We start from the raw sequence: 13,901 nt of genomic DNA on the forward strand, positions 1-13,901 counted from the left end.
AACGCGAAATGCCGTGTGTGTTTTGCTTGCGAGTTTGATTGACGCAATTTCCAAGATAAGCCCCTAAGTGCCTTGAATTTCCGGCGGAAACTTCGCATGGCGGACGCCAGGCTTGAAACCTATAGCACGATGTTTATCTTCCCAAGCACCATGGAGGGGAAATCCCGTGTGTAACACCACAACCTGCCTGGGAGTGACCAGAGAGCTGTCGTCGGACTCACCTTCCTCGTAGGGCTGCGCACGTTTGGCGAATGCCCTCGAGAAAACGCCGCCGCGCGGCTTCGAGGCGTCCACGCCGTTTTCTACGGCCGCGCTCATTTTCGCGAGTGGTTCTTCACCGAGTGTGCGTTTGCCGTGGACGTATCTGAAATTGACATATTACACGAAACGTTCTCATAAAAAACTATCGGAAACGATTATTGAACGCTCTTCGACATTCGGTCCCATATCAAAACTTTTCAACTCGATATCGTCAGTCGATCGGATATTGGATTTCATCGCCAAAGCAATTAAAATTTTAAATGTGTCGCCGATTAATTACATTTAATGTTCAAAAGTACATTTAATGTTCAAAAGAAGCTAATAATAAAATAAAAAAAAATTCTACTCTGCGGATAAAATAACTTTCTACGAGTCAGTTGGCTGTCATCTTAACTTTACATTATTACTATGAGAGACGCAGTAAAAGGATGATATTTCTCTTTAAAAAATTCTCCTTTGCTTTTTAAAACTTTATAATTTTATTCTATTTATAAATTTCAAAATAAAACTTACGTTCGCTTAAACAGTCTTTGCGTTTCAAAAACAAAAAAGAAATAAAACTATTAATGTTTTCCTGAGATATGAGCAAATAAAAATGTTCTGGATTTCGCAGACTCATTAAAATAACAATATAAGCAAAAATTAAAGATAGTAATCTAAGGTTAAGCAGCTTTACCTCCCTTTGTTGTTTTGAAAGTTATACAGATTATGCAGCGGTGGATTTATATGTAATCTCATTAACCTTTCGTGTGATTAGTGCATTAACGTAAGACCACCAATTTACTGGCGGTGCTCGTCGAATGCATAATACAAGTGCGGTTTTCACGCTGCTTGGGGCGAGTATAATGGCAAAGTTGTAAAGTACACGTCAATGTGTTAATTAATGTAATTTATACAGTTCTCTCTCGCATCTGATACTGCGTAAAAGTCAGTCTGTGCCAGTAACTTGTACCAAAACTCGGTATACTATAGATGAACTATCGTCACAACTGCCACCCACGTTCACAGTAACGTTAATTTGTATGCTACGATTAGAGAGTTTCTCTCTCTCTCTCTCTCTCTCCCACTCCCTCTAATTAAATTTAGATTGCTTAATTACCGGTTGGAAGATTACTAATAGAAATACGTCATTGATTCTTTATCGATATGCAAAAGGAACAAACCAGCAGATAATTATATTATTTTTTTGTATGATTTCTACATGGAAGGTTTTGCTAAAATATCTAAAAATTTAACTTATAGATACAGATTTAAAAATAATTTTTTGGACCATTAAAATAATTATGTAGGTCGCTAATACATGACGATAATGTCTAGTATTATATAATTAAGTTTAGACTGTTTACGTAATTATTTTGATGGCCCAAAATCAGTTTCAGATTCGTATCTAATCAAATTTTTAGACACTTCAAAAAAACCATTCTTTCTCTCCATGTATTTAATTTAAAAAAGTTAAAAATGTAACACAATTAGACAAAAATTTTGTGGGATAAAAATAAAATGAGTTTCTGCAAATCCATTTCAAAAAATTCACTTGACTTCAAGCCACTTGGATTTAGCGTGCGTATCAACATTCCAGGAAGCTGCATTATCATAGAGGTATTGTCCTTGCAAGCTTATGTTTACGTAACGCAGCAGGAGACCCTCGTTACTGGTCTTGAGGATGACGTCATTATACAGAAAGTCCGCATTGGTGGCTGGCGAGCAAACGACGACGAGCATATAATAACAGCGTGTGCCGCTCGCCGTCGATATACTCTCCCCGAAAATGGCGCAGCACCCCATATTACACGTCACCCTGTGCACACACGTGTATCGTCACCCCTCTTGTCGCCTCGAGACCCGCCGTCATTCGATCGTCATAATTTATCATTACACACGGGGAAAGACGCGCTCGATAAATCCATGCCGTGTTCAACTGCGTTACCATTGATTTATGCACTGTGACGTTGGTACGGCCGTAAAGGGAGATCTATCGTACACCCTTTGCCGCGTTACGGCATTAGAAATCAACCCTCTCGCGCCCTCGCGCGTGCGTGAGCCAGAAATCCAATGGAAAAAAAATGTCGACTTTCCATTTTGTATGCGACCTTTCCGGTTCTGAAATATCCGGCGCGATACGATCGCATACTCGAAGCAACATGCAGCGACAAATAATTCGGCGAGTGTGTAAAACGCTCACCAAACACACACTTGAAATTCGAGGGGTTTGCTGCTTCACGAAAAAGTTTTGATTGACTATTCAGAAGTAGCGACATTTAATACATTTATTAATTAAAATGTCATTTTTGTAAATTTATTTCCCTCGATCGTGTGACTATTTAAACGAGTTCGCTATTTCAATGGGCCGTGTTAAAGGAGTTTAGTAGTTCGTAATTTTGTTGCGGAGTTTAACTTTGATTATACAATTTAGACTATTTTTGCATAGCAATGGTCCAATCTGAATAAATTCGCATGCTCTGCTGCGAGCAAGCGATTAAACGTTCGCCATTTCAATTTCTGCTTCGCATTCTCGATTGAATACGCTTATATTTAGCACGATGCACGGCGATAAAACGTATATAACGAAATGGTAAAATAATTTTGTTTGTTTCATTATTGTGCGTTTGCACTCGATTTAGTGTTGCATTCAGCGCTAAGTGTTGCCGTCTGATTTCGAGACTTTATTTTTTATAAAAATGAAATAATGTTTTCCACGGATATTTTATGTCGTGCTTTATAAATGTCGAGAATCAATCACAGACAAACGAATTATCACATAACTTCGAGAAGACTCTTCGTTGTCCAATAAATCGAGATAGAGACATGCTCACAACGTGTGTGCTTTTTCCATTACAAATCCAATCAACGGATTAGCGGATTAAGAATATCAGGCCTGGGATATCGTGTGCGGCATTAAAAAACTGATTGTTTTATTATTTTAGTGTATTTATGTCTTGACAACAAAAGCAGCGAGGAGATTGCATCACGTGGGTGTTTAGACTCGATAAATTCTTGCGGGGTTGCGAGTCGACGCTCCTGATTTATGTACCGCGACAGCAGAACTCATAAGGGAGATCTATAGTCGTTTTTCCATTTCTTCTTTCTACGTCCCATGGAGCTACACGGAATCTTTGTCAGTGATTTTTAACTTGGTGGAGATTTAAGATAGTAACATCCGCGAAACTTTGTCTTTACTAGATGGAGTATTTTTATGGCGTTGCCGTACTGTGGGACTTTATTGATTTATTTTTTAATATTTCTCGTAAACTTCGAAAGTGACTCTTTAAAATGCATGAGAATTATTATCTACGAGATACATTTGTTGATTACTTATAGGAAAAAATATTATATTTTGCCAATACGTGGAAAAAATAATTTTGCTAGAAGTATCTAAAAATCTAAGTTGATACAAATCTGAAAATAGATTATTAAAATTTAACTAAATATAAATTTGAACATAATTTTGTTGGGTCTATCAAAATAATTATGTAGGAAATTCAAGCATGATGGATAATACTGCAGAAAGTTTTGACATTCCAGCAATTAGTGTATGTTTCATTCTATATAATTATTTTGATAGTCCAACAAAATTATTTTCAAATGTATATTTAGTTAAATTTTTCTTCTTTTTTTCTTCTTTCCGTGTATGAACGTTATTACAAGTATTATGGGCTTATTGTTATCGGTCCTAGAATTTCCTGTGCATTCCAGTTTAACAATTTTATGTATTTCAGTTAAATAATCCGAACCGTTTTTTTTGTTATTAACTTATTCCCGTATTGTGCAATTTGTAATTGAGAAGCTCGTGTAATTCTATCTACATTAGCTGCGTTAATAAACTTCGAGTGAGCGTAACATGATGGGAACGAAACTCGCAACGAACCGCGAACCGCGGAGAGAAATTATTCGCTCGCTCTACGGTTTCATTCGTATTGATGAACTTCCGCAAATAAACACTTTCATGCTGACGAAAGAGGGAATAAAAGCAGCCGAGGTTGAATAGAAGCAATAAAGTCCGAGAATAAATTGAACCACACATCCCACAGAATGGCATCAACCTATGTAAATCCGAGGATAAAGTCAACTATAGCAATGTAATTCCCCGAATTAAAAAGATCTTTAAATACAATCATAATAAATCAAAATAAAATAAAGTATGAAATCAATAAAGTGCAATTAAAGATACAATAAAATTAAAAGAGACTATTTGTCGAAAACTTGTGTATGCAATTTTTTATTGTTTAATGTGTCTATTTGCTTAACGGGTTACACATATCGCTCTCTTACTTAAAACATGACACAACAAATTAAATTTTCCAGAAAAGAGAAAACACTATTTTTATCTTGACAGAAAATTATTGATTAATTAAATAATATCAGGAGAAAAAATATATTCTTAACATGATCAAATTTTTTTTATTTCACAATCCTTAATAACACCTTTTTTGAATTGTAATAATTTTTTCATAAAGTTAAGTTCACTTTTGAAAGGGTAATGTTTACTTAAGTCATTCACCGTAATAACTAAAATCATTACATGAAATAACAAAATGATTACGAAATAGATGAAATGGATTTGATATATTTTCTAAGACAATTTATGATATTCCAGGTCCTTTCTTATCTCTCACAGACGAATAATGGGCAGTGACGCGGCTGTGTTTCACGACGGAGTAATAATTTGTTATTGCATCCCTAGAAACGAGTGTTATTGTCAGATTCGGAATTACAGAAGTTTGCTATCATGTACGACACCCTGGTGCCCAATTTCAAAATGGACATTACCACGGCTTTGACGATCCCTTTAATCGTACTCATCTGGGAAATGACGAAGTTTCGTTTACCTTTCTTTATAAAGCAGTTTGCCAAATGTCCCATTGAAAGTCCCATTAAAAGTTGGATTTAATTTATCGAGAAGGACCTCCAGTAATAATTGATTATAGATATGTTTATATATATAAAATTAAAAAAATATTTAAAAATTACGGTTGGCGAGTAAATATAAACGTGCAAAATTACGAAAACATTTTGTATATATTAAATCTTATTTGATATAACAGAGTTTACTAGAAATAATTCCAATTAAAGATATCGTTCGTGATGATTCATTCCGGCTATTGAATCTACCGAAGTAAAATAAATGAAAAGAGCAAGACAGCAGTTGATATATCAGGGGAAACGACCGAGTTACCGACATTCTCCGCTTTTCTTCTCTGTGTATTCTGATCGATTGCGCTCTTCTCGAAGGGTCGACCAGCTCGATAACATAAATACAAATTACGATGCGATCCATTGTTGTATCTCCGCATTTTCATGTAACAAGGTACATGAATTAAATATAACATCAGCCTCGTGGACCAATATTTCTCCTAATTTCTTATTGTCCAGAGAGTATTTGTTTCCATCTTATTTCGCGTCTATCTCGCTTCGCGTATGCATTCGCATCTGATTTGCAATTTCCTTATCCTTCCCAGCTAGGGAATTCGCCAGCTTTATATCGCATCTAATTTACCCCCGATGGCGTGAGTCTCCTCAGGATCTCGAGCAAGTAGTTGTCTCGCGTATAACTAATTACCGAGAAACCCATTCCGAAATTTTGTTTCACCACCGCCGAAACAACGCGCGTCCCATCTCTTCCCCCCTTCAGATGACTCCTCTCAGTGCACCTCTCTTCTACTTTCGCGCGGAAGGAAATTGCGAAATGCCAGGCGCATCGTGCGTCTTCCTCCGGCCCTGTCAGGAGTTCTGCACAGACGAATGATGGTTTCTACAGACGGAGTCGAGAGAACGAGTCCTTGCCTTCGCGCGAAAGGAAATCTCGCGAGATGCAACGCAGTACGGCGCCGTCGAATGATTTCACGGCGCTTTCCGGATTGCCTCTTTGCTGCATTCAGCGTGCAAACGTCGAGATTTATGACGTAGACGTAAATGCATGCGAGGACCCTGTCCTGTTGTCACGGGATTCGAGTTGCAGTGAGTCGTCGCGTTAAACCCCAGCGAAACTTTGTTGCACCTCGTGCGACGTGTCACGTCGGCAATCCAACCGCTTAACGAAATTTATATACGGACAGCTATGTCCTTTTCGTTACAAAGTTCACAAGTTTTCAACAAAATTTCATGTTCAGAGATTTTCCTTTAATTCAATACTTTTAACTTTTTCCAGTTAAAAATTAAAGAATAACAAGAATAACTTTTATCTCTTAAAAATACAAAAAAAACCATTTAATGGAATTATTCACTCAGTGGAATTTTTACACAGAAAGAACGGTATTACTAAAGTTAGCTACGTACAGATTTAAAAATAATTTTTTTGAATTATCAAAATAATTATGTGATCATTTAAGCATCGATAACAATGCTACAACAAGTTTTGACATTCAGTAACCAGTTTGAGTATTCTATATAATTATTTCGATGGTCCAAACAAAATTATTTTCAGATGTGTATCCAGTTAAATTTTTAGATACTTTAACAAAAGTATTATTTTTGTGTACACTGTTAAATTTTATAGGGTCAAATTAACTTAACGTAAGTCGCTACTGCTCCTACTAAATATATCGTTATTTTTAACTAAAATGATAATTAAATTTAACATTATACAATTGTTAAATTGATATTGTATAGTGTCAAATATAACCATTGTTTTAGTAAAAAATAACGATATTATTGAGTAGGAGCAGTGGCGACTCACATTAAGTTAATTTGACCCTATAAAATTTAACAGTGTATTTACAGAAAAAATTGAATCAAGAGTTATAATCAGTATAATGTGATTTGAACTAATAAATATGAATATTTTAATCTAATCTATCTTTCCGCATTTCTTTCTGTTTCTTTTATCCCGTGCTTACCTCGACGTTACCATAAATCGCGTCGTTAACTCGATATCATCGGCAGCCGGCCTGAGAACACCTTGCGGCTATGCGCGATTTTAATCTAGGTACAATATAAAAAAAATGAAATGGTTGCATGAAGAAAGGCGACAGCAAGCTCGAGGAAATGGAAAGAGAGCATCGAGAAGGGTGAATTTGAAGCTAATGACGGCGCCAAAGCTAAACGCTCTTTATTTTTTTTTTTACCTTCTACCTTAATTAGTGCGCTCCCGACCGCGTAATTATTGCGTTACGGTTGCATTAGGCGGCAACCAAGGCGAGTATCCATGGTACACCCAACAATTTCCAACTTTTTCTTTCGCGCTAATTTCCCTTTTAGGTGCTTTTAATAACGTTGGTGCATAGCGCATCACAAACGCGCGTAACGTTTTTACTTGATAATTCTAGAAATTACGACAAAGAAATATTATATTTATAATATTGAATATAGGCACCGTGATCTTAAATGTAGTAGAGTTTCAGCTAGTTTTGTATTAATTAAATTTGTACAAATCTACATTTTTTGTAAATATACTTCTTTTCGTTTTGAAAATCCTTTCCCTTTTTTTCCTTTTTTTCCTCTGAGTATGTACGTCACACAACTAACTTTACTTACTATATCATAGATCATATAAACAACGCTGAAGTTCACTCAAGTTTCAAATGTGATAGTTGACATGAGCGTGATTAAGTTCTAAGTCGGACAAAGTTTGATGGAATCGTTAGATTGTTTTGATTTTAGTAGGAGATTCAAACCGACAACTGGTCGAACAAAGTTTCTTATCTTAAACTTTGACGTGTTAACAAGTATCAGCCCTCGACGTGAAGCTTATCGATTGAACACGCTTCAATTGTTTGCGAATTTTTGCATTTTTCGCGCGCGATTGCCCCTTCTATTATGTTTAGCATAAAATAAAATAAATTCAATAAATTAAAATCTATTAAAATGAAGATAAAATAATCATACTAAATAGAAATGAAATAAAATTATTTTTGCGTGACGGAATAGAAGATCGAATTGGTATTTGATGTTTATCATATCTAAAAAAGTGTCAGATTTTCATTTTTAATTCTCAATGTAGATTTCTTTATCTTTCTATATTTATGAACACAGTTAATGACTTTGATTTATTCGAAAACCGAATAATGCCGTCGATTTTGGGGATCAATTATTTTGATATAATAAATACTTGAATCGACTTCAAGCACCAATTTAGAAATCAAATATTGTTTCGCGCACAATCCTGTTATCATTTCAAAATAATAATCACATAATTCGCAATCAGGCCGCGGCTCGACCTGTTCGGTTTTTTCTAGCTAGGAACAATGAACGCTAGAGCAATTTGTCTCGCACGATGGAACATTCAGGATGAGCCTTAACGGTGAAAGTCGGACCGGAAGAATCAACGATCCGTGGCTGATGATACGACAATACAAACGGTACTGAAACCTTTTAGTTCCAGACGAAATGTCGCCACACAATTCCTAACCGTTGTCACTGAGATTGGCACAGATAGATAATCCCTCGGTGATCTCTGTCATAAATTTCGCGAATCAATTTTGTGGAACTGATAAGACATGTAATATTCTTCGCCATTCTAACATTGTTAGAAAATTTATAAAAATATTCTTAAAAATTAATCGTGTATTTCTCCTGAAATTTATATTCATTTTAAATTAATTGTAGCCGATTAATGATGAGAAATGACTAGATATCCATCTATATATACCTCATATTTTGCGATAAACATGCGTAAGCAAATTGAAGAAGAGTAATATCGCAAGACCTTTTATCCAAATAAGTATGCGGGGGTAATTTCGGACGATATATGCAGAAACAACTAATAAATAAAATTAGGATAAAACAATGCGGTCGCGAAATCACAAGCGACTGTATGACCATAATATATTCCGCGACGGCGAGCTACGTACCGAGTGGCGCGAAGAAATGAAATTTCGCGAATTGACGGCGAAATTTTGCCCTTTCCCATGCATGAGCAAGGCTAATCGTTCCTTTTATCGCAGATATGCGCAACAGTAGAAGATAGGTGACCATGTCTAAATTTAGTTAGTAGCGAGGAAATTTATTTTACGTCTAGTGACGACCAGCCAATTACCGTATCTCTCTTTCTCTTTCTATCGTTCTCTCTCTTTCCTTTTTCCTTCTTGGTGCTTTAATGTGTTCTCTCCCTATTTCTCTCTGTCCCTCTTTTATAAGCCCCTACGGCCGTGTACATAGGTCACTGCTGTAGTGAAATGAGATCAGAGCGAAATCGGAACAGAGGATGCAGATGGAGATAATACCAAGAGTAAATATACAGCACGTTCCACAATTGTAAAATCTATAAAATTAAGATAAACCTACATATTTTATCCTCTTTTAAATAAATGAGGCGTGCAAGGGAAAATATTGTGCCATTTTTTTAATTTTGGAGGAGAAAGAAAAAACTTATTTCTCTTAAAAATTATCACTTAAAAAATTTTACAAAAAATTACCGTAATGACATTACTAAAGATGTGAGCAATCAGTTTCTGCAAAAATGTAATTAAGTCATTCTAATTGTGTTAAAAAAATTATTTCAAAAAATTATATTAAATAATTATATTGTGTTAAAATTTTAAAATGTTATAAGTCCAAGTAAAAATGCCAATTTCATAATGGACTTACAACATTTTGAGTTTGTTTTTTCGTTTGTAGCAACACTTTCCATGTCAAATATTAAAATATGATAGAATAGCAATTACAACTCATTTATACAATAAAATGTAATTTGGGCATTTTCAATTTTAACACTGTGACACATCTCTAATAGATTTTAATAAATCCAATAACAATAAGATGTGAAACAAATATATGTATATAATTAAACATAGTTTGCTTTAATTTTGCTGACATCAATCCATTACATCATTTAGGAATAAAATTGTCTGAAGAATAATACACATGTTTATTTCATTGTCAGCGTAGATTTGATTGGAAGTTTCGGGACACCTTGTGGAATGTAGGAAGCAGAAGAAATTGAGAGAAACTAGGTGGGTGATGAGGAATAGAACTAGAGTCATGAATATTTATACTACGGGGATGGTTATATCGCGGTAGGAGCTTAGGAAAAAGGGACACTGCTATGTACGCAGGAACTATTCCACATAGTGCGGCCGTTGAGGCAAGTACAGAGATTCTATCCGAGTAGAATGCGGCGAATAAGCACGGTTCATAATGCACGGAGCAGATATGCACCATGGAGCGACACGTAATATGCGCGGCATACGTTAACTGTATATTGTATTATTCGTCGTATATGTAATCGTGCTCAACGTAGAATTAGTCGAGCCACCCTTACACATGTCCTATGATACGTAAGAGCTGCAAGATTAAGACACAACGAAAGCGACTAGATATTGTCATTGTCCTTTTTTTCATTATTTATTCGCAGCTTGCCTTTCATATTAAGTAAATAAAATTAAAAAATAACGATCGTATTCGATTATAAAATTGAAAACTTTCACACACACACACACACACACACACACACACACATTATTAGATTCTCAATTAAATTTTTACTTGATAAAATATTCTGGTAAAATTTTCCATTGTGGTAAAATGTTCTGTATTTAGTTGCTTATTTTATTTCGTGTATAGCGTATCGTATGCGATTAAAATTTTATTTATGCGTAACAATGTAAAATTTTATAGAATTTTATATTCACAAATAAGATTAAAAAATGAAGCAAAGAGAAAAGCATAAAAGAAAGCAGCGCAAATATTTAGCCGCAAATGGCATTGAATCACGATTTAGCTTGTTAAAAAAACGGCGATATTGTAGTTGAACCAAATAAACCGTAAAACAGAGCATATAGTAGAATGTATAATATATCATCGAGGTTTGTAAAAGATTTCGTTATGTCACAGTGCCCCGATAAATGAATAGACAAAACGTACCTATAGTTTGAAAATGATTTAGAACACGATATGCGCAGAACGATCGCAATATATTGACAATTTAATTTTAATTTCGCAAAATTTCAATCGATATTTTTCATAATATGCGCTGACAAACTTTATAAATTAAGTTTCTATTAAAATCCAGTTAAAATTGAAAATGATTGATAGGCTACATGCGACAGTTTTGAGGCACTTTTGCACAGTTTCGTGATACCTAACCACTCGTTCAAAATTAACCGCTTATATTCTCCGACGTGTGTTTCCCGGACAACGAAAAACGCGAATTAGAGCAACAACCCGTTGGTGCCGGAGGCACGCAACGCAGTGGTGCACGCACGCCACGAATCTAAAGCGCAAGCAGCGCAACAACGATGCACCATGCATTCGCCCGGGCGATGGATAAGCGTAAGTTGAAGCCATAGTTCGCGCAGCACACATTGCACTTTATCGAGGCTGATATATGCCAAAGGCCGCTCGTGAGGAGGCGCGCTAAATTGCTACTTAATTGCCAGCGATGGAGCCGTTCGTGCAAACGCGCGGGGAGAACGAGTCACGCTAATCGACCCCGATGCCATCCCATCGACTACGGCGCGCCGTGCATCGATACCCGGTATCGAAAGCGTGCGCACGAAACAACATTCTGTCCAACAGAACGTCGTGCAATCGATAAAGCGATCGGCCCCTTCGTCGATTTCGTTCGACCGAATCCAATATGTCCCTTGTACGTACGCTAAAAAAAGACAACTTTCAGAAAATGGTATCGGAAACGAGTTAGTCGCCCTGCATTTGAAATATAATACCCTGCACCCTCCGACCCGTGACAATGGCCAGAAAGTATTTAGAAAGAAATAATGACTGAAGTACTAAACTACTAAATAATAACTAATAATGTTACAGGCAACGATATTACAATTTAACAAGGAGTTCAAAAAATCAGGATTATTAGGGAGCTTTTGCAACACCGTTTATTCAGATACGATGAACGCTAAGGTTAGATTATCTTCTTCTTAACAACTAATTAAGAAAAGGATAACGTGACTCTAGCGATCACCGTATCTGGATTCACGTTATTGCAAAAACTGCCTATTATCTTCTTCTTAACAACTAATTGAGAAAAGAATAACGTGACTTTAGCGTTCACCGTATCTGGATTCACGTTATTGCAAAAACTTCCTATTATTTGCAAATCTGATTACTTTGATATCAAGCACATTATTCGTGTAATTTACGCTATCATCATGTTATCATCATGCTATCATCGTGCTATAAAAAGTTATAGACAAGCTGTAGTTACACTTCCGGTAATAGGTCATGCGACGCAATTAGTTAGGAGTTAATCGAACGTGGTGCATCGCGCGCGATGTGCGATACGCAGCGCATTTCCGGTTCGTGTAAATCGCGACGCTATGACTCTTTCACGTGACAATCAAACTGCGGTCAAGTACGGCGGCGTGATTGCAGGAAGCGATATGCATAAAACGTGATAAAAGCTCGATACAATCTTCGTCATAAAGCGGCTTCGTTATCTACCACACAAGCAATGTCGTTATCTACCATGCAACTAATGCCTATCACGACATGATCCCTTTTTTCATCGAGGATAAAATATACGCTATTAGCAAACCATGAATAAATTACACGAGAAGATATTTGATGGAGTATCTAAAAATTTTGGTAGATGCAGACCTGAAAATAATTTTGTTAGACCATCAAAATAATTATGTAGAAAATTCAAGCCATGATATGAGCCATGTTGCAAAAAGTTTTGACATTCGAATAACCAGTTGAGCATAATTATTTTGATAGTTCAAAATATTATTTTCAGACCTGTATTTAATAAAATTTTTTAATGTTTCAGCAAAACTGTTCTTTCTATATTGAAATATCGTGGTGAAATTTTATATAAATATAATTTTGTGTGTGTGTGTGTGTGTGTGTGTGTGTGTGTGTGTGTGTGTGTGTGTGTGTGTGTGTGTGTGTGTGTGTGTGTGTGTGTGTGTGTGTGTGTGTGTGTGTGTGTACAAAGATGTATAAATTATACAAATATGTATATAGATGTATGTTTAATCTTCTGGAGCTGACACTATAGTAACACAGTTACTGATGTTAGATGTGCAAAACCCATTTAATTTATATTAATTAAGATATTAATTAATTTTAAGAAATCAAAATGGCGCCACTCGTATAAAAAAGAATAAATACTAAATTTTAATATAAAAATATTCAAATTTAATAGATAATCCAAAATAAGATAATCAAAATTTATAAATGTAACATAAAGAAAATTAATTCTTGACATTTTAATAAAAAGATTTATAATTATATAGTCTAACAAACTCATCGTCACTCCGGAGATTAAAGATTACATTGGCGTATAAACGATTATTGTAAAAAAAAAGAATCTTGTAGCCGAACATGATCAAGCGTTTTCGCGACGGAGCCTCCGTTCCAATATAAATATGCAAAATACGTTGCAACATACGTGTTCTTCGCTATATGCTTCGATGTTACTGATAACGAAGTCACATTATGAAGAATTCGCGACGTTAAAATGAAAGCCGCATCCGCGATATTGCATCGCGTCGGGCGATATATTTACACCGACGAGAATTACTCCGGTGTAGGCGGTGGACATACGTTAGAGGGCACCCTGTATATCTTGCCAAGGCTTATATAGTAGGAAGGCCGGTTATTGGGCGGACAAGAATAGAGTGCATCGCTCTCAAACGGAACATCCGTCTAACCGCACCGCCGGGTTCTCATTCGCGATGCAACGCGGAGATGCAACACGATCGCGCATCGAGGGACGGCCCCTGTATGCAGCTCGATCGCAACCGACA

The 13,901-nt window shown here is 36.0% G+C and overlaps 1 protein-coding gene across 6 annotated transcripts in view; it reads right to left on the minus strand.

Moving 5' to 3' along the window:
* The window catches only part of Liprin-gamma (liprin protein kazrin), a 144,102-nt gene that overhangs the window by 62,668 nt on the left and 67,533 nt on the right, over nt 1-13,901 (minus strand). The window contains exon 1 of one of the 6 annotated variants that reach the window (XM_018516582.1): nt 222-357. The exons of the other annotated variants lie outside the window; for them this stretch is intronic. Within the exon in view, the coding sequence (XP_018372084.1) occupies nt 222-318 (97 nt within the window). The 5' untranslated portion in view covers nt 319-357. Of the gene's footprint in view, nt 1-221; nt 358-13,901 lie in introns of those variants that run through there. 6 annotated transcript variants of the gene reach the window in all.

The sequence above is a fragment of the Trachymyrmex cornetzi genome, unplaced genomic scaffold (assembly GCF_001594075.2).
Source record: "Trachymyrmex cornetzi isolate Tcor2-1 unplaced genomic scaffold, Tcor1.1 scaffold641, whole genome shotgun sequence".
Taxonomy (NCBI): Eukaryota; Metazoa; Arthropoda; class Insecta; order Hymenoptera; family Formicidae; genus Trachymyrmex; species Trachymyrmex cornetzi.